This window comes from Benincasa hispida, chromosome 8, assembly GCF_027475165.1.
Source record: "Benincasa hispida cultivar pf3 chromosome 8, pf3_genome.v1.1, whole genome shotgun sequence".
NCBI classification, from domain to species: Eukaryota; Viridiplantae; Streptophyta; class Magnoliopsida; order Cucurbitales; family Cucurbitaceae; genus Benincasa; species Benincasa hispida.
The window spans coordinates 20750147-20776763 of record NC_143485.1 but is presented as its reverse complement, the minus strand read 5'-3'; the positions used below and the strand labels follow the sequence as shown (position 1 = coordinate 20776763).

At 34.6% G+C, this 26617-nt stretch overlaps 2 protein-coding genes and 1 long non-coding RNA gene across 3 annotated transcripts; 2 read left to right on the top strand and 1 right to left on the bottom strand.

The window, feature by feature from the left end:
* The first annotated feature begins 2294 nt into the window (after window positions 1-2294).
* LOC120083970 (uncharacterized) lies at window positions 2295-10528 on the top strand. The gene is made up of 12 exons (XM_090316729.1): window positions 2295-2534; window positions 2667-3037; window positions 3439-3718; window positions 3809-4099; window positions 4253-4798; window positions 4871-5224; window positions 7650-7801; window positions 7973-8084; window positions 8196-8255; window positions 8993-9091; window positions 9173-9230; window positions 10452-10528. Exons 1-12 carry the CDS (start codon window positions 2295-2297, stop codon window positions 10526-10528), a joined length of 2640 nt encoding a protein of 879 aa, XP_090172855.1.
* A 2465-nt stretch (window positions 10529-12993) lies between these two features.
* LOC150034430 (uncharacterized) lies at window positions 12994-17517 on the top strand. Its single transcript, XR_016531322.1, has 3 exons — window positions 12994-13159; window positions 15784-15848; window positions 17206-17517. It is a non-coding gene; the product is annotated as an uncharacterized LOC150034430 (long non-coding RNA).
* An 815-nt stretch (window positions 17518-18332) lies between these two features.
* On the bottom strand, window positions 18333-25210 carry ALB3 (63 kDa inner membrane family protein). The gene is made up of 11 exons (XM_039038943.2): window positions 24687-25210; window positions 24212-24322; window positions 24000-24074; window positions 23817-23877; window positions 23628-23701; window positions 23435-23539; window positions 21083-21190; window positions 20892-20995; window positions 20568-20714; window positions 20369-20495; window positions 18333-18705 (listed from the first exon to the last, which is right to left on the bottom strand). Exons 1-11 carry the CDS (start codon window positions 25026-25028, stop codon window positions 18598-18600), a joined length of 1362 nt encoding a protein of 453 aa, XP_038894871.1. The 5' UTR covers window positions 25029-25210; the 3' UTR covers window positions 18333-18597.
* Between the last annotated feature and the right edge of the window lie 1407 nt (window positions 25211-26617).

Genomic DNA, 26617 nt, shown 5'->3' with positions numbered 1-26617 from the left:
AAAAGACTTAGGTCAACCTCCTTTATAAATACATAATTTATAGCTCTATATGAGGTAACTAGAATCTTACTATTAGACTCTCAAGTTTTCACATTCTTTTACTCTCTAACTTAAGCATCCGGTGCACATGTTTTCTCTTTTGCAAATCACGTTATTCTCCCCTTCAAATAAATTCATTATGGTGTCACGTGAAGGTCATATGCATTTCTCCTGTTCAAACTTTGGCATCAACAATAATGAGCTTGAGTTTTATTGATTTTTGTGTGGATGCGTATAATCTTTAATATTTATACTTTGATTTTCTTACGTATACTTGACTAAGGGTTGGAGCATTCATTCCTAGTAAACTTTGTTTGTTGATCTTGTATGATGAATCAGCCTTTGGCTTGTCGATGTTGTACGTTGGATCGACCTTTGACTTGTTGATCTCGTATAGTGGATCAACCTTGCTTTGTGTTGTTAATCTCTTGAATGTTGGACCAACCTTTGGTCTTTTGATCTTGTATGTTGGACCGACCTTTGGCTTGTTGGTGTCTTGAATGCGTCTAGTTCATTGGGAAAGTGTAGCATATGAATGTTCATAAAATTGAAGTCTTAGAAGAACATTTTTTTAAAACTTTGAGAGATTTCGGTCTTAAAGGAGTGTTCAATCTTCGAGAGTTTGAGAAGTCTTTTGATAGTTGGACAAATTCTGCCTAAGTTCTCTAAAGAGACTTAAATCTTATGAACCCCAAAGTGAAAAAGAACTTCTTTAGAGTTCCCATGGAGCCATGTGGAATTGGGCCTTGTTTGTTTTTCTCCTTGATCGGACCCTTGGGCCCAACTAATTGGATTTTTAGGCTTGATTAGATTTTTAGACAAATTAAGTCCAATTTTTAGCTTTACTTTTTCATGACCCAAATATTAATACCAAATTAGACGAAATTGATATATTCAATCCAATGGTCATGATGAAGACACGACATCTTCAAAACCTGCCAATTTTTTTCTTCAATTTCAATTTGGGACATATGTTGACTTTTAATCAGTCCCAAATTTAAAAATTTGTAATTTTGCATTTACTTTGAAAAAATGACTTGATAATTTGTTAGTGTTCCCAAATTTATCATTCAGCATACTCACTTTAAGAAATATATTACACTACACCCCACCATAAATCTATAACATAGTTATCCAAATGGTCGTATCAAAACGATTTAACCTTAATAAAATTCCACTAGACCATAGCAGCAAAATTGAAACTTTTTTGTCATTGCTACTTCATCTAGGGTTCGCCTAGGGTCGTCGCTACTGCTACGTTTGCTACGGGTAGGAAACCACCGTTTCCTAGGTTGTTTCATTTCGTGATTGACAGAAGCTGGTGGTGTCGTTTCTCGTTCGTCGATCATCTAGGTTCCTGGATCCATAGATGCGTTCGATGACCGCCGTCGACTGACTAATAAGCTCACGACTTGTTGACTGGTAGGTTCGAAGCTGTACGGTTTTTATGCGCGACTGGCAGAGGTGTTCGTGGTCGATTAGTGAGGCAAGGTTCTGCCAAACGGTGATCTTGGTTTAACACAGTGAGAATTGGTGATGATGGTGCATAAGCGATCGCCTCTAAGACTGAAGAAGAAGAATGGAGAGCGAGTTGCTTGTCAACCTTTTCATTTGCTTAGACCGGAGATTGATGTGGGAGTGGGTGCTCGTTCTTCGGAGGTAAAGGATTTTGGGTTGTCTGACAGTCGCTCTGAGGAAGGTGAAGGGTCTGGTATGGGGAGTGTTGGGTTGAAGAAGGAAATTCGGCTTGTGAGGGTTGAATCGGGTAGGCTGGGTATTGGGTTAGTTGATGAGCAGGAAGTGAAGGGGGTGTCTGAGAGCCTTGAGAATGTTGGGGGCCCAGATGAAAATCAGGTTGTGAGGGGTGTTGAGGTGGTCCTTGAGGGAGCTGGATTGAGTGTCCTGATAGGAGTGGGCTGAGGCAGAGTGAAGGAAGTGGAATGATGTAGGGGGAGATAGGGAAAGGGTTGATAAGCGTGGGGGCTTTCGTGGGTGGGTCGCGTGGTGCTGGGCCAGAGTTGGGAGGCTCAGAGGGGGGCAGAAGTCAGACAGTGAGGAGGTTTCGTGGGTTGGGCTTTATGGTAGTGAGGGTCGATCGGTGGACACTCAGGTTCTTGTGAGCGAGAGGAGCCGGTTCCTAAAACCGGTTTAGCTAGGGGGTTTGGTCCAAAGGTGGTTCAGTTGGAAGAGGGGTGTGGTTCTGGATCTGGAGTGAAAGGGGGAAATTCGTGGGCAGGCCTTTTTGGTCTAAGTTGATGGGTAATTTGGAGTTCATTCCCCCATTGGTTGAAAATGATAAAGTTATTATTGAACCTTGTGAGGAGATTATTGATGAGGATGTTTGTATGTGGGAGACATCTCTGGTTGGTCAGTTTATGAATGCCAAACTCCTGTATTATGTTCTTTGTCGTCTTATTCAGAGAATTTGGGGATGTGTAGAGATGCCAACTATTACCGTGTTGGATAACGGTTTGATTATCTTTAAATTTCAGAAGGTAGATTCACAGGATTAGGTGCTGGAGAATGGTCTGAGGCACTTGGGTGGCAAGCCCATCTTATTACGATAGTGGTCTCCAGATATTGTTCCTGAAACCTTTGTTTTTTATTCTGTTCCTATATGGATTAAGCTGGAGTGTGTTCCCTTAGAGTTATGGATGGATAAGGGTTTAGTAGTATTAGCTAGTGTCGTGGGTAAACCTGTCTCTTTTGATGTTGCAACAAGAGAACGGCGACGGTTATCATATGCGAGGGTTTGTGTTCAGATGGATAGTGATCCATTAATGCCCCCTTCAGTCACTGTTAGAATGCGGGGTCAGGAGTTTATTAGTCCAGTTGTGTATGAGTGGAAACCTCGTAGGTGTTCTTATTGTGGTTTTTTTGGGCATACTAGGGTGATGTGTGAGCAACAGGGTGTAGAGAAGGGTCAGAAGTTGTGTATTGTGGCAGTCAATGAGGGGTGTTTGGAGGAGAATGGGGGAATTGAGAGTGTGAGGAAGGGGTAGGACTTGGGTATGGGTGCGAGGGGAGCTAGCCCAGTGGATGAGATTAAGGGCACGGGGAGGGTTGAATAGTTTACTATGGTTAGTCGATGTAGGCGTGATAGAGGAGGTGTAGGGCATAGGGGTGGTAGTGGGTCACCGGGTACGGCGCCCTTGAAGAGCAGAGTAGTTTATGGGTCACCTAGAATAACGGGGTTTGTAAAGCATGTTGATGATCGTAATCAGTTTGATTTTTTGTGTAATAAGAGGGGAGACTCGTTGGCATTGGCTCTAGTATAGGCAGATCCTGATCCATTGTTTGTTATGGATGGGATGTTCGGAAGTTTGGGCAAAGGCCTAGTAGGACGTGGTAGGTGTGATATCTTGCAAGATTCATGATTTAGTGTTCCTGGAATGTTAGGGGGTTGAATGACCCTGTCAAGTGTAGGGTGGTGGCAGACTTTCTAGCTTCCTCCTCTGTTACTTTCTATTGTTTGCTTGAGACGAGGGTTCGTCGTGAGAATTTTGGTATGGTGATGAGTAGGTTTGGTGATGCTTGGAGTTGTATGTGTAGCTATAGTGTGCAGGGAGTTGGGAGGATCTGGGTGATGTGGCGGAAGAGTGTCTATGATTTTTCCATTGATATCAGTGGGGATCAATTCATTTATGGAACCTTAGTGGATATTGTATCTAATACTAGGGTACATATTAGTGTTATGTATGCCTCTAATCACGTGAGTGAGAGGAGGAACTTGTGGTCTCGGTTGATTGATGTGTGTGCCTCATGGCAGCTTCCTGGAGTTGTTTTGGGGGATTTTAATGTTATTCGTAGTAGCTCGGAGGATTTTAGTGGTTGCCCTAGCTTAAAGGAGATGGAGAAGTTTGATGGGGTGTTATTGGAGGGGGATCTGGTTGAGTTGGGTGTGATAGGTAACTGGTTTACCTGGACTAGTAAACTTCAAGGGAATGGTATTTTGTGGCGTTTGGATCGATGCTTGTCCAATGAGAAGTGGAAGGTAGCTTTTCCGTATTCGGAGGTTAGAGTTGGTCAGTGGGGGATTTCTGATCATAGCCCTCTTCTGGTTTCTACAGGGGAAACGAGGAGTAGGCCGCCTCCTACGTTTCTTTATTTTTCTCATTGGGCGGGGGTAGAGGGTTTTCTTGATACTATCAGGTCTGTGTGGAGAAGGTCTGGGGATGTGTCTCCTACGGTTAGTTTTGTGTGAAATTTGAAGGAAGTGAAGCGGGTTTTTCGTGCTTCGTTTGGTAGGTGTATATCTGTGTTAGCTGATGAGGTGCGGGCAGCTAGGAAGGTTATGGAGGCTGCTCAGGTTGCGGTAGAAAGGAATCCTGATTCAGAGTCGGTGTGTGCGGAGGCGGCTTGGACCACTGAGGTGTTTTGGTCAGTGGCAAGATTGGAAGAGGCGTCGCTCTGGCAGAAGGCCAAAGTCAGGTGGCTGGAGTTAGGTGATATAAACACAGCTTTTTTCCATCGCTGTTTTCGTTCTCGTCGCAGCTGTAGTGGTTTGTTTACGGTCGTGGATGCATGGGGGACTCACCAGACGGTGCATGATATGGTGGCGGTAGAATTCTTTCGAGGTTGCTTAGGGGCTCAGCATGTGGGGTATAGAGATCTTACTGCCCGAATTGGGGATAATGTGCAGTTTAACTGGCCCGAGGAGGGGGTGGAGACACTTGGTCAGCCAGTGAATCGGGAGAAGATTCAGAAGGCTTTATTCTCGATGAAGTCTGGGAAGGCTCCTGGGCCTGATGGGTTTTCGGTGGATTTTTATAGAGCTGCTTAGAGTGTGGTTGGGGATGATTTCTATGACGCTGTGCTGAATTTTTTTTAGACATGTTACCTGCCTGGTGGAGTTAATTCTATTGCTATTACTTTCGTCCCTAAGAGGCGGGGAGCAGAACGTATGGAGGAGTTTCATCCTATTTCATGTTACAATGTTATGTATAAGTGTATCTCGAGGATCTTAGCTGAGAGATTGCGGTTGTGGTTGCCTGATTTCATCAGTGGTAATCAGTCTGCGTTTGTTTCGGGTAGGTCGATATTCGATAACATTTTATTGTGTCGGGAGCTCGTGGGGAACTATAAGGAGGGCAGAGGTGCTAAAGGTAGACCTTCAGAAGGCTTACGATTTGGTGAATTGGGATTTTCTGTTTGGTATGTTGTTGGCTATAGGTACGCCGCTTCAGTTTGTTAATTGGGTGAGGGCTTGTGTTACTTCGCCTAAGTTCTCTATGATGATTAATGGTTCCCTTAAAGGATTTTTTCCTGGTAGGAAGGGGTTGAGGCATAGGGATCCGCTATTTCCTTTTTTGTTTGTGATGGTGATAGAGGTCTTGTCTAGGTTGTTGAATAAACCTTCTATGTGATTTAGGTTCCATGATCGGTGTGAGCGTTTGGGCCTAACTCATTTGGTTTTTGTAGACGATTTGATAATTTTCTGTGCAGCTGAGAGAGATTCTTTGGAGTTTGTGTAACGACCCGACCCCCTAGGACCTAGGTAAGGCCGTTACTAAAATAAATGCATGCAAAGAATTTAAAACGACGCTCAGTCATTTGAAATAAATACTAATTAAAAACAAGAGAAGTTCAAAAGACATTTATTAAATGCAATTGTTAAAAACAATAATAGGGTACCCATAAATCATAAAGGTTAATAAGTACATATGAAAAACAATTCTTAATAATAAGTTTCAAACATCAAAACTAAACATTAAGGGAAACATGAAAAGAATTATAAATCTCATGATGCGGAAGTGTAAAAAACTAGTCCCAATGGCCCGATCATGAATTCCGCTGCGCCATCGCCGGTGCATCTCTACCCTTACCTGAAACATCAACATAAGAAAGAATGAGTATAAAATACTCAATAAGTAACCCCACCACTGGGGTCAGGCTAGGCATCTATGTCCTCTAGATACCTACATATGGCACATAAATACATGTAACATATAAGAGACTGAGTCCTATCCTATTGTAGTTAAGTATGCCCACAAAACTGGTGAATCCCGAAGGAAACACAAAACTGGTGAATCCCGAAGGAAACATAAAATTGGTGAATCCCGAAGGAAACACAAAACTGGTGAATCCCGAAGGAAACACAAACTGGTGAATCCCGAAGGAAACACAAACTGGTGAGCATCTAACTAATCAATGAGGATATTCACACAGTCTTAACGTGCTAAAATTCAACATTGTACGGTTCTAAAGCACACATAAAAATCCTTAATGCTATGGCTACATCACATACCCATAATTCTTAACAAAATATAATACATCATCCATGTATAACTTATATCATAAATCTACAACATACAAATATGCCTCAACGCCAGCAAATCAGACATCGACATATGAAAACACATACTATCACATACTAACGATCAAGCACTTAGGTGTGTATGTAAAAAAATCAGAATTTGTGCCAGAACATACTTTGATTCAAGTCATACTGTCAATCAACATGCTAACATTTACCATAACATACACTTATCATGTTAGCATACAACTAGAGCTTGGCCCGTGGGCAGTTCCAATGATAAGATTACTTACCTCGAAGTCAAGTTTAAATATTAATCCAAGCTAATGCTCTTCAACAAAATAAACCTTGAATTAAGTCCCCTAATACAGACATAATACTAAATTTTAAATTCTTGGAACCAAGATCCATACATATAAATTAAATTTTGGGATCACCAATGAACTTACCCAACGAAACTTGATCAACCAACATTCGCGAGATTTCGACTCAAAATTTCCTCTTAGCAGATTTTAGAACCCAAAGGACGACAACTTGGAACCTTCGAGAAACTAAAACCAAACTCTCCATCAGTCCAACAACCAAAAGTGCCTAACAATCAACAACAAGGGTCAAACGCTTACCAAAAGTACTTGCCGAACGAACTTGAATCCGCTAAACAGCACGCTGCGCACTCCAAAGTACTCCAATCTTAGATCTGGATTCCAAATATAGAGATAAAAAATTTTTAACCCAAAATCCAAATGGGTAATCAAACTAGATAAACCAAAATCTTGCCCAAAAAAATAATCAATCGCTTACTCAAAGCACAAGTCTAGTGGTGTAGGCGGGTCCTGGCGACGAACAGGGCTGGCGGCGCTGGAAGCAGCCGGCAGCGATGCGGTGGGCAGCAGCTCGAATCTGGGCGGACTGAGAGACGCGGCGCAGAAAGGCGGCGAGGAAGCAGAAAACGGGGGGGGGGGGGGGGGGGGGCGCTCGTGTGAGTGAGGGAGAAGGTGAGGGGGGGTCCTTTTTATTTTTTAAAAAAATACTAATAATAATGATGATGATGATGATGATAATAAAAATAAAAATAATAATAATAATAAAAGGAAAATGGTATAACTCTAATTAGATCCTTTCCTTAACCCACTTTATACTATTTAATTCCTTTTCTTTTTCCAAAAATAATTAATTCCTGCCATAACTTTTCAAATTGAATGATTTTTGAATAAATTCCACGACAACACTTAAATCCTCGCATTTATACTTTAAATTCAGATTTCCAAACATGCCCTTCAACTAAGGACAATTACTGAAAAAGGAAAAGTTTTACATTATTAATAAATAAATAAAAAGGTGTGTGATGTTACAGTTTGTGAGGCAGATAATGACAGAGTTTGCAGAGCTGTCTAGGTTAGTTGCAAATGTTGGGAAGAGTTCCATGTTTGTTGCGAGTGTGGAGTCGGGGGAGGCGGAGGAGCTAGCTGCGTATATGGGTGTCTCTCTTGGTTCGTTGCCTTTTAGGTATCTGGGTTTACCTTTATTGGCGGGTTGGTTGAGGGTTGTGGATTGTGCGCCTTTGATACAAAGGATTACAACTTGTATTAGAAGCTGGGTAGCGAGGTCCCTCTCCTTTGCTGGGAGGTTGCAGCTTGTTAGGTCTGTTTTACAGTTCTTTTAGGTTTTTTGGTGTAGCATCTTCGTGTTGCCTACGTGTGTAACTCATGAGGTTGATCGTCTGTTACGGAGTTATTTATGGAAAGGTAGTGTGGTGAGTCGAGGTGGTGCACGGATGGCGTGGGATGAGGTGTGCTTGCCGTTGGGAAGGGGGTTCGGTGTGAAGCATGTGGCCTCTTGGAACCAGACTGCTATTATGAAGCTGCTCTGGCTTCTCTTAATTAAATCGGGGTCACTTTAGGTGGCGTGGGTGGAGGCGTATGTTCTGCGTGGGCGGTCGTTATGGGCTGTTCGGAGTGAGGTTGGGAGGTCTTGGTGCTTGAGGGCTATCTTGCGAAGTAAAGATAGATTCAAGCATCTGGTTCATTTGATGATTGGCGATGGACGGTCTTGTTTTGTTTGGTGGGATCCCTGGCTGTCGGGGGTCGCGATTTTGGACTCATACGGATCTACGATGGTTCATGATGCAATGAGTAGTTTGGAAGCGCGGTTGTCGGAGTTCATGGATGGTGAGGGAGGTTGGAGGTGGCCTACAGTGTCTTGGGAGCTGCTTGAGATATGGGTTTTATCCAGGCAGTAGGGCCTAAGTGAGGAGAGAGGATTATTGGGTTTAGGTGTCGGATGCTAGTGGTCGATTTTCTATCTCTAGTGCTTGGAAGAGTATACGTCCTCATCGTCCTAGGGTGTCTTGGGCTGGTATTTTGGGCGGCGGGTGGTATTCCGCGTCACTCCTTCTGTGCATGGTTAGCAATGAGGGATAGGTTGGGTACGCGAGATTGGTTGAGGAGTTGGGGTGTGCTGTCAGAGGGGGGGTGTCTTCTGTGTGGGGGAGGTGTGGAGTCGCGGGATCATTTATTTTTTGAGTGTGGGTTTGGGAGAGAGTTGTGGTCTAGTGTGTTGCGTCAGTTGGGTTCAATGGATCGGGTGGCTGGTTGGGATGTAGAGTTAAGTTGGTTGTGCCGAGTGGGGTCGGGTAATGGGGTGCATAGTAAGTTGTTCCGTGTTTTCTGGTGTGCTTTCATATACTACATCTGGCAGGAGCGTAATCGGCGGCTACATGGAGGTCGACCGAGGTCGGTGTCTGCTCTGGTTCACCTTATGGTCTCTACGGTTCGTGGTCGTGCTATTTCCTGGCAGGTTGACCTTCTTGGTCTTATCTAGTGTGTGTACGGATGTTTTTTCTTTTTGAACTTCATGTTGTTCTCTGTTTTGTTGTAGCCCCTAGTTTGTGAGGTTTTTGGTTCTTTTCTCTGTCTTTCACCTTGGTGGTTTGCGAGTTTGCGTTTATGTGTTGGTTTTGTTCTGGTCTTATCCTGTTGGCTTTGTTTTGGTTTTGTTTCCCTGTCTTTGCTTGTACTTTGTTACTTTGATGCCTTGATTCCGGGTTGTGGGATCCCCTTTGTTCTTGTATAATAATATCACATATTCTAAAAAAAAAAAAAAAAAAATTAAAACTCGTTTAAGAACAAAAATAACAATATAACCTTATTTTATTCATTCTTAAACAAGTAAGAACAGTTAATTTGATTAAATATGAATATGGTCTTTGAAACTTGAACCCAATTAGACTAAGTTTTGAAAACAACCAGGCTCAGCTATGTTTCCAATATTGACAAATATGAATATGGAGACCCTTCTAGCTCTATAGTCTACACAAAATAATAACTGTAGTGACATATTCCCACAGGCTGGAGCTTTTTTTATTTTTTTATTTAAAAAAAAAAAGCAAATTAAATTGACTCCTTTGTCACACCGTTTCATGTCTCAATTTTCATCCGATATTCTAAAACATTTCTAGTTCAAATATAGGTTTGAAATATTTATAATAGATCAAATATGGTATTATTACAACTACCGAAAGAATAGGAGTTTTTTTTTTTTAATAATTTAACCAAACAAAATTAATATGAATTGACTTTGTTATGGATAATTTTGGACCCACGAAGAAACCTAAGAAAGAGATTAAAATCATGAGAGATACCTCATTCAAATATATTGGAGAATAGCAGGAGGCAAGTCCAAGTGGGCCAAGGCTGATGTGCCCCTCACGTGAGATCTATTTTGATAGGCCTATTTTATCTGGAACATCCTTTGTGACTCAATCCAACTTTTGAGAATCCTTTTTTCAAAAGAATAAAGGAAATCATAATCCTAAGATAAAGGGAACCCAAATTTGACTCTATCACATAAATAGAGCAATATGACAGCTCGGTTGGTTCATCTTCTTCCATAAAAGTTTGCTCTGACCCTTAACTATGATCTAACTTAAGCATCGCATTGTTTGTGACAAGCACCACACCAATATATTATTTTGAATATTTTGTAGGTGACGACATTTTCAAATTAGAAGTTTCCTGTTGGTCACACGTGAAAGTCAACTGGGATCGTTCCACCAAATTTTGCCATCAGACTTTAAAATATGGAATTAATTAGATTTAATAGATAAGATTGTTAAGATCATAATTTATTTATTTTTCAATAATATTGATACATATAGTTGGAAATGAGAAAAGTGACAATAAAGAAAAGGAAAAGGAAAATGCAGTAATTGCAAGTCTTCATGATGAGGGTTAATGATCATTCATTAGGAAGTCAATCTTCAATGAGAATTACACCATGCTTTCATTATCTAAAATTTTATTAAAAGTTCAAAGTTAAACTACAAATTTAACTTTTTCAATGAAAATTTTAATCTAATAATTACAGGTTTTTGTTGTTAGCATCATAATTTAAATATTGATGTGATGATTTAGCAAAATGTGACACTACATAATATTGTTTCAAAATTTTCTATATACAGGTCAAGTTTTAATATAGTGATACGTAGAGTGTGAGTGTTGTCCACCAGATTGATTTTCTAATTAAAAAATCACCGTGAATATTAACACCAATTTTTATTTTAAAAATTAAAGTGAGGGATGAAATTGTACAAATAACAAAATAAAGAGATAAATATAATTACGAAAAAAGAAAAACAAGGGAATTGATCTTACCAATAAATATGAATTTAATTAGTGAAATTACAACAATGAATTGTGTTATATTCATCATCCAAGATTTCTAAATTCAAATCCTAGTTTTTATCAAGGTTAATTCTCATGATCAGATGAGCCCATTAATAGTGTACATTAATAGAAATGTATGTCCAAGATGAGCCCATCAATGTCTTGAATCTCTTATCTAATACTTCGAATAAAATCGTAGTTTGTATGTTTAATTATTTATGGTTGTTTACGATTATAACTCTAGAGTTTAGACAAGTGTACTATATAAAATCTCCAATCTTAGAGGTGTCATTCATTCCATATTCTGTAACATTCTCTCTAATTAAATTATTCTTTCTTTATCTCGTGGACATAGCTAAAACACTTTAGTGAACCACATAAATCTGTGAGCAGACAATCTTCTCTATTTTTTTACGTTTTCTATATTCTTTACATGTCGATTTCATAGCACGAACGTTCACCACTCATACATTGGCCAATAGTAAGTTCTTAGAGTATGTCTGAAAGTGATTTTTAATGGTTACTTAAAATCATTTTTGTCATATTCAAAATTACTCTCAAATATGTTCTTTTTAATCATTTTAAACCAATTTTGATTACCGCATGAAAATCGTGTTTATTGAAGAGGTAGTAAAACTAAACATTTAAAACCACGTATTTACGTCAGGTGAAATGTGATACAAGGTATCGTAATCTGAAAAGTGGACCTCATTTAATTACGTTTGGTATTATTTACTTGTGTTCCGTACTCGTACTGACATCTGGGGCCTACTTCCAAATCTGTAATAAAAAAGTGCAATTCGTTTAAGGAGCAGAGGCCGAAGGGTAATCAATCCAATTGTAGAAATTACGTTATCATTATAGTTACCATTATAGTTATGGTACTATTAATTACAATATGAGAATTACAAAATCTATAACATTTATTGTTATTGTTACATTACTGTTATCGTTTGACCCTAAAAGGTAATGGTGATAGTAATGATAACGATACATAATTCTAAATAAACGTGATTAAAAGCAATCCAATTACATTTTCGATTGTGACCCATTACGATTGATCTATCAATGAAACTTTATTACAATTACGCCAATTTTCATTACATGTTAGTAAACATGGCCTAAATAATATATTAAAAGTCACTTTTCAAGTATTTAGTTTTGAAAATAAATCATTTAAAAAAATAATACATATATTTGAAAACTACTCAAATTTAACTAAGAATTCATAATAAATCATTTGAAAACAATAAAAATAATTTCTAATTTTTTTTTTCTAATTTTAAAATTTGACTAATAATCCATCTCTTGCAGTCAAGAATATGCAAATTACAGTAAGAAATTCAGAGGAACTAAGCTTAATTCTCATAAATCAAAAACAAAAAACGCAATGGTTATCAGATAAGCCAAACATTTGAACTTTTAGTTAAATCTAAAAATGATAACACGTTTTTAAACCTTACTTTTTCTTTTTGTTTTCAAAACTTGGTGAAAGTAGTGTTTATAAGCTTAGTTATAAAAACCAAATGGTTATCGAATAAATCTTACTTTTTTAAGTTTTCAAAACTTGACATGATTTTTTAAAATACTCCTATATATTAAATAACAAAACATGAAATTCAATAAATGAAAGTAGTACAACTTGGTAAGTTTAATTTTTAAAAGTAAAGGGTTATTAAATATGGTCTATTTTCTTAGTTTTCAAAATTTGACTTGATTTTTTTAAAATACTCTTCCAAAAAGTAGATAAGTAAAACAAAGAAGATCAATAAATGAAAATAGTATTTATAAATTTAATTTTCAAAGACTAAAAACCATAGGCTAAATTTTAAAGTTTTGGATACACAACAACTCACTTGAAAGAATTATATTAATAAAGAAAAAGAAAACAAACAAACAAAAATAAAATCATATCAAGGTGGCATTGGATTCCCTTCCAATTGTCAACCATTCCTTTTCAAAGAAAGGCCATAATTACCATAGAATGTTCCTTACACAGAACCCTATTTTATGTGTTTTTCCTTTTTCTTAAACAAGCTAGCTAAGTGCCCATATTAAAGTGGTCTCTTATTTTCTCTCAATATAATGAAAACAATGACACATATACTATGTCGCTTTCTTTTGTCATTGTTTGTGCTTGCAGCTTTAAAACCAACTGTCCATCTTCATCCCATGGTGGTTTTTGGAGCCACCAACTCAGGTAAATTTCATCACTATATGCCTTTTCAATTAATTTCTAATCACTTCCTATAAAACAAGTCTTGTACTTTTCTATATGTAATTCTAACGAAGTTTAAGCTTTTGATATACCGAATTGAACTAACTAGTGAGAATATGGTAAGATGTGACATAATTAAGAGAATAGATTAGGCTAGATAAAAATAAGAATAAGTAGGCCAAAAGCTTTGATGGAACGGGTGTGTACGATACATTTTAAATAGAATCTACGACTTTTAACTTCTTTTTTTTTAGTTTGACATCATATATAGATAAGATTTTAGTATATATATGTGTGCGTTTTAACTCTTAACTAGCTAGTTGTAAGGTATGATCAAATTTGGTACCTTATTCGCACATATTTTATCTATTTATGAGAGTCACATCTTACCAATTTGTCATTCATTAATTCAGTTGTAAATCCTATCAATATTTATGTAATAAATGGTGTTATCATAAAGTTTATCATAATCAAAATTTAATGTTTTAAAAGATCATGATTTGATACAACAATCAAAATTGAGAGAATTTTAACATTTAAATCAACATATGAATCTAAAATAAAAACACAAGAAGGCTATTTTTAAAAAAATAATAGAATAAGAAACAAGAAAATGGGCTTATTTAGTTGTTTTCAAATTTACTAAGTTTAGTAAATTCGTGTTTGGCAGCCAATTTGCATTTTGTTTTGGAAAACAGTTTAAAGATTTTGTATTCCAAACAATCAAAATTCTCAGAAAAATATTCTTTTATGTTTTCAATATATCCAAATTTTGAATTTTAGATTTCAAAATACCAAATTATATTAAATAAAGATAAAAATGTTTAGAAATACAATATGTCATGTTATAACTCAATTCATTTTTTAAATTAAAATATATAATGTTTTAATATATTATAAATTATATAATATTATAAAATAACAATTATACAATTTTTTTAACATATACATATTTATAAATTAATTAATAATAGTTTATAGTCGACCTAATATTTAGCAGGTAACTAGGACAACTAGTTGTATGATTTATAAATATAGTATCAAACAAATTTAAAATTATTGTTTAAATTAGAATTCAATTTATGAATCTACTACTAAACACATATCTGAAAACATGAAATACAACCATGTTTTGTTGAATCCCTTATCTTCAAATTTCTATTTCTAAACTTCCTATTAAACAAGCCCTAAAACTTTTGATCCTCGTATTTGGTAGTGTTTTAGTCTTTGAATTTACATATGAGGTTCGAGTTTTGGTAGCATTTAGGTTTCTGCCGTCAATTTTAACTCTAATGAAAATTGTCGTGACTTTTTTAAACTATATATATATATCGCCTCTATCTCCACACTTCATCCATGGCTACCACTGCCACTCTCTTTTTCCTTTGTTTATTTCTTTTCCACTTCCTTTGTTCATGTTAAAATAAAGAAATTATTTTAAATGATAAAACTGCTGAAAATATTTATAATTAATAACAAAATATTACAGTCTATCTGCGATAGACTACTATCTGTATCTATTATGATACAAATAATAGCTTATCGTTATCTATCGCGATCTATCGCAGATAGATTGTGATATTTTGCTATTAGTTGTAAATATATTGGTTTATATTTTTCTATATTTGAAAACAACACGTTAAAATATATTAAAGTGGTGATATATTATTAACTTTATTGCTGCCACCTTGCATAATTTATTTTTTTATACAATTGGGGATAGGGAGATTCAAGCTATAGATGTCGTGGCTACTAATACACTCATATGTCAATTGATACACTCATATGTCAGTTGAGCTATGTTCATTTTGACAATTTTCTTTAGATAACGAAAAAATTGACAACATGAGCCAAATTACTACTAAACTCAAATCTCAAAGGTTATCGTATCAAATTTAGAAATTTAGAAACTCCAAATGCTATCAACCCAAACTTCATCAACCAAAAATGTAATTTAAAAGAAAAAATAAAAAAATTATGGTGGGTTGAAAAAATTTTGATTTTTTTATATAAAAAAATCATTTTTTTCTAAACACTTTTGAAAAAAAAAAAAGAAATAAGAAAAAGAAATAATTTTAAGTGCGTTAATATATGCATAACCATTTGAATGGTTTTAGATAATCGAAAGTGTTCTTTTTGGAAAAGAAATATTTGATAAATAAAAAACACTGAGAAAAATTGAATTTGCTTTTGAGAAACAATTTAGAGAAAGATTATCCAAAAATGACTTTGAAGAGATTAACAAAAGAAACTTAAATATATAATAAGAAAAGAAAACCCTATATGTGATTTATAGAGAAAAAAAAAACACATTGTTAAAAGCATTATCTAAAAATGGTAAAATTATTTTTTTTAATAAGTGCTCATAAGTCATACCGAAAAGTATTCCAAACTGAATCTTAACCTACAACAAAAATTATATATTAAATATATATATTTTTTTAAAAGATGCATAAAAACAGGCCTCTTTTCCTTTATACATATAATATAATATATATATATATATATATATATATAAAGCTTGTAGGTTATATTTCATTCATATTTTAATATGAAAGAGGAGTTCTAAAGTAGTTAATCAACTACTGTTTCTTGATTTTACGTAGAGATAAAATCTGTTCATTATCGGAGCTCGAATTCAAGGTACATCCATGGTGCATTAGTTTCAAAGGTAATATGAACTTATTATAGTTATACTGTCTTATTATGTTCTTTTATCCAACTTATTTTTTTTTCCAAATAGTAAATCTGACTAAAAAATCAATCCATCATTGTATTAGTCTTTACACTAATTTTCATTTTCTTCACAAATTTAATTCTCGTCACTCAACTATAAAGATGCTGTAGTCAAAATTTAGTCCCAAATATGAAAGTGTATGAAAACGAAAACTAATATCCTAGGAAAAAAAAAAGAAGGAAAATTATTTTAAATAACAGAACTGCTAAAAATATTTATAAATAATAGCAAAATATTACCGAACTAATATCTGTGTCTATGATACATATAGACACAGGTAGTAATCTATCACATCTATTGTGATCTTAGACAATAAAACTTTGTTATATTTGTAAATATTTTTATTCATTTTTCTATCTTTGAAAACAATCCTAAAAAAAATCCCTTGTTAAGAGAACAAAGCATTGTTGTTATTATTATCAATATTATTAATCTTTTCTTTTAGCACGAAGAACAAAGTGAAATTTTCTTAGAGAAAGAAATGTGTCAAAAATATCAATATTGACACCGGCCTCGATATTTTTTAATCCTCGAGTGGACGAGAGAGAAAGACATTCATAGAGAGAAAAATTAATATGTTTTTTTTCATAATGGAATTTTTTTTCTCTCATCATATTAAAATAATTAACTGCCAAAACAAAACCAAATTTTCCAACTAATGTTATACAAAATATACAATATTCATAAATCTTACTATAAGAATAATTTTTGAAATTTGCCCTAATTTTTTTTAATGACTTCAGAGGGAAAAAAGTTAATACAAAATATACAATATTCATAAATCTTTTATTTATAAAAAAAATACTATATACCTAATCATTTGTAATAAAAAAAAAAATAACAATAACCATCCTTTTATTTTTTGAAAATTTATTTTAAACGAAAAAACTGCTAAAATATTTACAAATAATAATAAAACATCACAGTATATCTATGATAAGCCACGATTCTATCTGTATCACGCAGTTTATTATAGATAAATAGTAAAATTTTGCTATATTTGTAAATATTTTAGTTCATTTTTCTATATTAAAAAACAACTTTTATATATATATATATATAGTGCCCCTCAAAACAAACATAAAAATCAATTCAAGCATAGCTCCACCCACTACTATCCTAGAGATCGACAATTCAATCTCCCATCTTGTAAGTGTTAAACTTTAAATAAATAAATAAATAAGTCACCTTTTTTTTTTTAATCTGTCCCTCTTCTTTAGATTGATTTTTTAATAAGATGCAAAGAATTCATACCTGAAATTGTGTTCATTGTTATGATGATGGAAACCAGGCAATAGAGAAGAGAGCTCATAAAAAGCCATCAGTGCCAAATCCAGAGGGGAATCATCTGCCTCCATCAAGGAAATGACCAAAGCATGCGTTTTGGCTGTCCATTTCTTTCTGTATTCAAAACATAAACTGTATTCCTATCATCACTTGTAGAATATGGATGAAGACTCTTCTCTTCCTTCTGCCCTTTGGCAATAGATTCACACACTTATGCTTAGAGAATGACTGAAAATACATAATAGAGTTTTTTGTACGGATGATCCATTCTCAGCCACCTAAATGAATAATATCCCACCCCACTAACCAATGAAATCTAACTTTCTGCTTATGTTAGGGATAATCATGTCTATCATAGCCCTAATGTGATGGTTATGCCTATCGCAATCTTCAATTTTTCTCACATTTTGCAGTGCTTTTCCAATGAATATTACGGTGTAGTAGAGATAAATGAGGATCACGATGGACATGATCATCATGTTTAAGACTACGATAGACATGACTATCTTTAACGCGATACTATGTAAATCAAATGCGGTAATAGTGCACTTTGCGTAAACAGAAGGTTAGATTTCATTAGTTTGTGAGAGGCAGGTCAATAATTATTTAGGGGACTGAAAATGAATCAACCGTACAAAAATCTCTCCTTTCATGCACTATATTTCTCACCTTCTTAGACAAAGCTCCGTCAGTAAATTGAAAAACATCATCGTCTCAAACCACATCAAATCAGGACATTAGGCATCAATATCAATATGTACTTCTCAACAAAACAGTAAACCAAGTCTCTCTCCCAGACAGTACTACACTTACCAAAATAACTGATTTCCCCTATAGTCCTCTCTGCCCCCTATCTATTAAGGAACACATTCTCTAACCAACTACCGAATCCTAGTTTCCCTTTTACCCTTCCTTACATACGTATTTACAAGTGGATGCTTAACAAAAGATGAGCAGGCCAGCAAATAAGTCCAAATGGCAAGTAGTAGCCTCCCTAAATGCAACAGAAATCAATCACTAATTCACATATATCCAATGAAAAATATGTTATTGGCTGAGTAAATTTTTAACTTTCACGCGAGGAATGGCAAAAGATTAACTCTAACTAGATATTCCCAAATAAGCACAGTATGGGGTAAGTCACATTTCTAATGCTTTCATTCAACCTCTTTGGACTTATCAAAAGGTAGCAGGATAATTTATGTTTAACTAATAGGAATACTAATTATTCCCTTTCCAAAAAAAAAAAAAATAGGAATACTAATTGAATTTATTTGCACTATATTCAAAAATGAATTAGCCATAAAAGTGGTGGTCACTATGTTTTAACTACTTCGCAATATGTCGAGATATACACGGCTCAAAATTACCTACAAATATATCAGTATATAATCTTTCATACTGCACGTTTCCTCTTTGATCGTTTGCTTCTCTTTTGTCGATTATAGGCTGGGACTTCTTTGTCTGCACTTGATGCATATGCCTCTTCTAGACTGTCTTCACCCTGTTAAAACACTTCAAATTAGTTTTTGACGAAAGCCTGATAAATCACCAAATAGATATAAACATTGTACCAGCAAGCCATCAATTATCATGAAAATTAATGATCAATGCACAATACAAAAAGACCAACGATCTTCCTCTACTTCGGAATTAAGAAATAAGGACAACGATAATAAGTAAACAGATAAAACAGAGCACTAAGAAAAGATATCATCCATGTAGTTTCATACACTATAATCTATCAGGCTTCAAGCCAATTTGATTTTGAATTGGAAAAGAATTAGGGTCCGTTTGGTAGATAATCTGAGAACAGAAATTTGAAAATAAGGAATTCAATGAAAACAATGTTGTATTTCATGTTTTCAGATATGTGTTTGGTAACATATTTAGAAATCAAATTCCAATTCAAACAATTGTTTAAAATGTATCTGATATTATATTTATAATCCACAAAACTAACTATAGTTACTAAATATTAGATTAAATAAAAACTATTATTAACTAATTTATGAACTTGGTTTATGTTAAAAATTTTGTATAACTATTATTTTCTCATATCATATAATTTATAATACATTATATAATATATCATTTAAATTAACAAAAATAATTGAGTTTATAACATGAAATACTATATTTGTTAATGTTTTTATTATTTTTAATATAATTCTACATTTTAAAATTTCAAACTCAAAATCTAAATACATTGAAAACATAAAAATGTTGTTTTCAAAAATTGCATTGTTTTGATCACAGAATCCGAAAATAATTTTCGAAAACAGAATTCAAACGGCCTCCCAAACATTGATTCACTGGTGAATCTGAAAATATAAAACAGAATCTAAATTGCATGTCTTTTATCTTTTCTAACATAATTAGTAATAACATAGGAGAAAAAAAAATATACAATAATTAATTGGATTATCATACCATCATTTCATGGACTAGAAAATTCATCATATGTGCAATTCAATAATGCAGTAGAAAAGGTCGTCTTTGTTAACAGTTAACACCTAATCAAGTCTAAATATGCTACAATTTGTCGCAAAAAAGATTAATGGTTAAGATTACTATCATAGAACTAATTAGCTCGCTGCAGAGCAACCCCCGCTATGAACATCATCTGATAGACTTGCTTGACAACAATGCAAGTCAAGAATGTCACATAATCAATTACAGTCCATACTCTTGACAGAATAGAAGTAGTTTCTACCAGTATTTGACAAGCACACCGAAAAAAGCCCATTTATAGCGGTTATGAAGAAATTAATAAATCTGTTCCAGACTTTCGTCCCTTTAAATAATCTATTAATAAAGAGCTGTAATTTCTTTACATTTTCATGATCATAATACTAAATTTGTTGAGATGGTATTACTATTACACAATACATTTTTATATATACACGAACTTCATTGATATTTTTCTATTGGGTGCACGGAGGGCCTATTATTCTGTGGCACTTTAGAGTAGTAGTTCCTATACAACAATGCGGCTGTATTTAATTTCAGTAAATCAACTATTTTCTCCCGGAACATTTTTTTCAATGACAGTATAGCAAACAAGACAGCTAAATATTTCACTCCGCAGTGATAGACTGACAGTAAAGTAAATTTCATTTGGGATTTATACTTTCAAGTAAGAACATTCAACACTGAGTTTTTACCTTCTCAGTTGTCTCCCCATCATACCCATCCTCATTGTCAGACTCAGAAGCCAAAGTTTGAATATCTTCTGATCGAGCTGCCTTGCTTAACTTATTCTTCTTCTCATCTTCCCTTAACTGCCTAAACCTATTTTAACATTTCTTGGTCATTAAATGAAGTAAAAAAGCATTTAATAAGTCTCTTTGAAAATAAAATTACCTGTCACCCGTTCTTTCTGATTCAGGCGTTCGTTTGGCACGTCCAGCTGTTATGATTCCAGCAGCATTCTCATTTACAACAGGCTTTGCACCTCCTAATTTGCGTAACCATACTTGCTGAGCCGTGCTTAGAACATTGTTCGTGAACCTAACATATAACATCATTTCTTAGCTAACGCAAACCATTTTTCTAAGAATAATACATACAACAGGAGTCGAATCCAAAAAACAGGCATTTGTGGTGTCTCAGCAGATAGACGATAAGTGCACAACAGAGGAAGATATAGGGAAATAATGAAAATTAGAACCATCATAAGAAACCAACCAGTAAATTGATAATCCTGACGGAACAGACAATGAGAAGTAACCGATCATGAGGGGAAGAAACTTGAAAATGAGGAGTGTGTTCTTTTGTGCTGGATCATCAGTCTGAATAAAAGCAAATCAGACTCAGAATCCTTAAAGAGACTTGAAATGGTCAATTAAACAGCAGACAAACTTGAGATGTGTTTTCACCTGGGGAGGCTTCATGAGTTCCATCGATACATACTGAGATATGACAAGGAGAACAGGTAATACAAGATATGCTGCAGTGTCAGACCAGCCCAATGGTGGATGGCCATCCTGCAAACATAAAATTACAAAACCCAGGTTGAATTTTCTTTAGTCACTAGTATTATTTTTATTTTTATAGCATATACTAACTTTTCTTTTTTGTATGAAGTACTAAACTTTCATCGAGTGAAAATGAAAGAATGTGAGGGCATATAAAGATAAAACCCAGAAAAATGTGAAGAACCATAAAAAGGGCTCTACTCTAACCATGAAAGAGATCTAACTTTATTGAACAAAAGTTTTTTCAGTGCACATTTTTAAAGCTACTAAGGAGTGATATATATATGTATAAACCAACAACAACAACAAACTATATATATATATAGATATATAGATATAGATATATATATGTATGTATATATGTATGTATAAACCAACAACAACAACAAAACAAACTATATGAAACATTGATCTCAATATCATTGTCCTCCCCCTTCCCCTCACAAAAAGAGTGTATTGTTATGTGCTGGATCATTTATAGAAGAGGACCCCCTCTACTGCTGTAGAATAGAAAAAGGTAGAGCACCCCCCAGGCTGAAGATAAAACATTGATCTCCATGATGATGTTAATCATTCAAATTTATGTATTGTGCCTTGCGTATTAAAGCTTCTCTATGGCGTCACATGTGTTTGTATGGAGCCTTGGATTGCACAACATGATGGGACTTGGTATTCATTTGTCGTGGAATGTTTCTTTGTAGCATAGAATATGTTCAAAAGAAGTTAGAAATTCTCCTCCAATACAAACAAGAGCTAAATGATAGTTACTCAACCATTTCTGAGAAGTACAAAGACAAATCTATAGCAGCTAATTTGGAAGGCCCTTCCCAACATTCGCAAGTTTCTCAAGATGGTAGCAAATGTAGTAAGAGTCATTTTCGATAGGGGTGTGTTTTGTTAGGTCTATGAAAAGTTTATGTTCATGTTTGTTCTCTATATGGGTGTATTTGTCATTTTGTTTTTTGTTTTTTTTTTCTTTTTCACCCCCTTCAGGAGTTTGTATCCTTTAAATTTTGTTCCCTTTTTATTATATCAATGAGAAGTTGCTTCTTTTTAAAGAAAAAGAAATCTAATTTACATATACATCAATGAATATTCAATTATTAAAAAACTTGAAAAACAATTTACAGCTTTTATGAACATCTATAGAAATTTGTAATGAATTCTTGATGAAACTTTAACCTTGACTTATTTAAGTTAATATTATTAAGCACAAGTATCGATAACTTAAATTAGATTGTGCTTTATTGCAGGACTAGGGAGTAACAAAAGCTAATTAATGAAAAGAGTTTTCTTAAATCACCAATTGGCCCAAAAGTTTAAGCTGATGGGTTAAGGTAAATTTAATTATATATCATCTAATACTCCCCCTCACTTGTGAGCTTGAAATATGAAGAATGCCCAACAAGTGAAAATCAATATTAATCGGAAAGGAAACAATATTGTAGGGACTTGAACACAAGACCTCCCTGGACCACCTGCTCTGATACCATCTTAAATCACCAATTGATCCCAAAAGCTTAAGTTGATGGGTGAAGGAAAATTTAACCATATCAACAAGTTGTATTGTTCATTGATATATATGAAGTAACAAGGTAGTTCGTCACGAGCTATTAGAGACAAGTTTGGATAAATGGAAGGGTCAGGCTTTTCTAGAGGTAGGCAAATATTGTGGATTTTTAGTCTTGAGAATTCAAGGAGAGGGTCCAAGTATCTCAAATCACTCGTGGTATTTTCTTATTGATCCTTCAATAAAATTTCCAAGTCTTATCATAGGATTTCTATAATTTAAGAGGTATCTAACCATCGAGTAATAGAAAATCCAAATTAGATTGGATTGTGGGAGAGATTGGGGGCATTTGACAACTTTTTCTACTGTAATCTAATGGAAAAATAATTTTCTATCAAGAGGAGAATGCATTTCTGTACCACATCAAGAAAAAAATAAACAAAGCAGCAGCTTATGAGTGTATTTGCAAAGAAAGAGTGAAAAAATGAAGCTTTTCAAAATTTTATACCCACAATTTTTCAAAAGCATGAAAGCAACAAACCACGTGAACATCTTTAAAAACAGATAATATTCACTTCAGATTTAAATGTTCAACAATCAGCATCAGAATCAAGTTCTGGTATCCCGGAAGTGAGATTTGCTTAGATAACTAAAAATAATAAATAATAAATAATAACAAAATAAAAAATGGGCAGGAATCAAAATTTGGGTAACATAAGTCAAAATTGTGGAATTCAATTTACCACAAAAGGAAACAACCAAGAGATTCCAGCTCCACTTTGTCGAGCAGCAATAGTAGTTGGTCCACCAAGAGAGGGAATCCAAAAGAAACCTTCAGTCAGTAATCCCTTCAAGAATTAGTAACATCAGAAAGAACAAATTAGTTATATTTCAAGTGGCCTATATAAACATCAATGACCACAACAGTTTAGTTACCTCATTTGCCACATTAGAAAGGGCCTGATATAGACCAATCCAGACAGGTATGGTGGCTAAAGTTGGGAAACAACCTACAGAAACATGAAATTGGACTTTGAAGTATGCATAGATATCAAGCAAAACCATAAATAAATAAACAACACATGAAAAACAAGAGGGTAAAAAGGACTCGCGAGTGCTTTGTACCTGCCAAAGGATTAACTCCTGCTTGTCTATAAAGCCGCGATGTCTCAAGTTGTATTCTTTCCTTGAAAATAGAGAAAATAATACGATAGAAGGAATTACTTTATAATTGAAACAAGAGAGGAAAATCCCCTCAATCCAAGCTCAAAAGCTTGCTAGCTTCCATAATGGACAGAAATGCCCCACCTGATTTCCTGCATATCTTTGTTGGATGGCTTTGATCTTCGGTTGAAGATTTTGCATAGCCAATGTTGACTCAACCTACACATCACAAAAGCATTGACTCGTGTTAGTTATCCCTTATCCTATACCAACTGGAATGCACTCGTCATAAGAGAAGTATGTGTCATCAGATTATGAGAATTCCTTTTTTAACTGTCATGGCAGAATCAACTAACCTGCTGCTTCGTGAGAGGAAAAGTAGCAACTTTAACAATAACTGTAAGTAAAATAATTGCAAATCCATATGAATATGGGACGTGCACAGCCGCTAGTCCATCCTTCAACACCTGATACAGTTGAATTGGCACGTCAAAATTTCGTTTCACCATTCAGTCACAGAGCAACATAGAAAAACAGATGCATTTCAGGAAATGCCATAAAAGGTGACAGCATATTCACTGTTCCACTATGCATATATGAATTTTTCAGAGTTGTAGTGCTTGATATCATCCATACCCAAAGAATCCCCAAAATACAGAAATTCTGATGATTACTTATGAGAATCTTTAATCATCCGACTTATAAGGACATTCTACCATTTCCAACACTCAATACACTAGTTTCTCTTATCCTCAGCAGAGTAATTAACAAGCGTTGAGACGAAATGAATTATCAGCTATACAAGGCGAGTTTATTGACGCGAAAACTTACTTTAAGAACGACTTCCATGGCCTCGGAGATAAATCCAAACCATCCGCCATTCTTCTGCACCGCGGTATCAGTGGAACTCGACGCCGCGCCACCTGAAACAGTGGAATCCACGGCAACCGCTGCGTCAGCAAGTGTATAGAGCAGGCCTTCGGCTCTGCTAACAATTGCTTCAAAATTGAAGGCGGAATCAAAGGTATGGATAGGGGGAAGTTCATGGAAGCTGAAATTGACTCTGGTGGCGACGTGTCTCCGGTGAGGAAGATTGTGGAGACGAACATGGCGAGAGAGAGATGGGAGAGAAGAACCGACGAAAGGTGAAGATGAAATTAGGGTTTTCGCCATGGGAGAGTTTTGATTCTGGAAGGAATCAAAGGAATAAATTTCAGCTTCGCATGAGAGAAAGAGAGAGAGGAAATGGTTGAAGATGAAAGGGGCTGACAGTCCAGTGGAGGAGGAAGAAGGTCCGGAAATTAAAATTGAATTATCCTTTTTCCTATCGAAATGGCAAAGCAAAGGGGAAGTGCCACGCTGTCACCCACACGTGCGGGGCAAACGAAATTATTTAGGGAAAAAAAATCCAATTTTCACATTTTAAACTGAGTTAAGCATCGCTAAAAAAAATTGATAGAGTTGGTTGAAATTGAAAAAATGAAAAAAATAGGGATAAAATTTAAAAAACAAAAAATAAATAAACTATTTATACAAAATAGTAAAAAAATTTTTTTTTTTTTTTTTTTGAGGTTGTTAGAAGTTTGTCGTGTCTATCGTTTATAGGATTATTTTTTTTTAATTTCTGTAAATAGTTTGATATTTTTTCTTTTTAAAAAATATATTTAAATTAGTAAATAAATATTTAAGATTTATAGGGTTTAGATTATTTTTTCTACCTTTACATTTGATTGGTCATTTTCTCCGATTGATGTTAAATTGTGCGTATCGGTTTTATTTTGGAAATATAATTTATATAATTTATGGTTTAGGTAATTTGTTGTTGAAACCATCGTAATCCATTTTCAAGAAGAGCTTGCTTAGAATAATTACAACTACACAATCCTTCGCTAATTGGTTGCTCGCCTTCAAACTATGCCCGAATTAATTTTGTTATTTTTTCCTCAACTCAACAAGGACAAAGTTGGAATTAGTCCAATTTTGATGGAAATCCTACCAAATCTAGCCTATTTTGAGCAGAAATTTTTTTAATATGTTCTGATTTAAAATCGGGCCATGTTTACAGTAACGAGAAAAAAAATGGTAATATGAAAAGTGAGTTTCGATAGATTACATCTGTTGTTGTTTATCTTGTGTTTCGTATTTTGCTGGCACGTGAGGCTCATTGTCTAATATATAATAAAAAAATGCAAATTAATTGATGAACAATGGGTGATTAATGTTTTTGGTGTTTTGAAATTACGTTATCATTATTGTTAATGTATTATAGTATGAAAAGTATGAATTTGTCACATTTACTATTATAGATATTGTTATCGTTTAGGGTCAAACAATAACGATAAAAATAAATGTGACAAATTCATGATTAAACATGATCAAAACTAATCCAATTACATTTACTATTCTTGCACATTATAATTGATTTATCAATGGAATCTTAGTGACATAAGATTAAATTTGTCTTCACCCATTAACTAAGCTTTTGGTCAATTGATGATTTAAAATGGTAACAGAAAAGATGATCCATTATGAGTTCAAACCACTACATAATTTAGCCCAGTTTGGTAACCTTTTTGTTTTTTATTTTTGTTTTTTATTTTTCTTTTTAAATTAAGTATATGGACACCACTTTCACCTCCAAATTTGTAACGACATGATCTTTCGAGTACTCCGACAAGAGTCGTTACTTATAATTACGCATTGGCATTCAAAACATTTTGACCACTAAAGTTGAACCCGTTAAAACGATAGAGACAATTTTC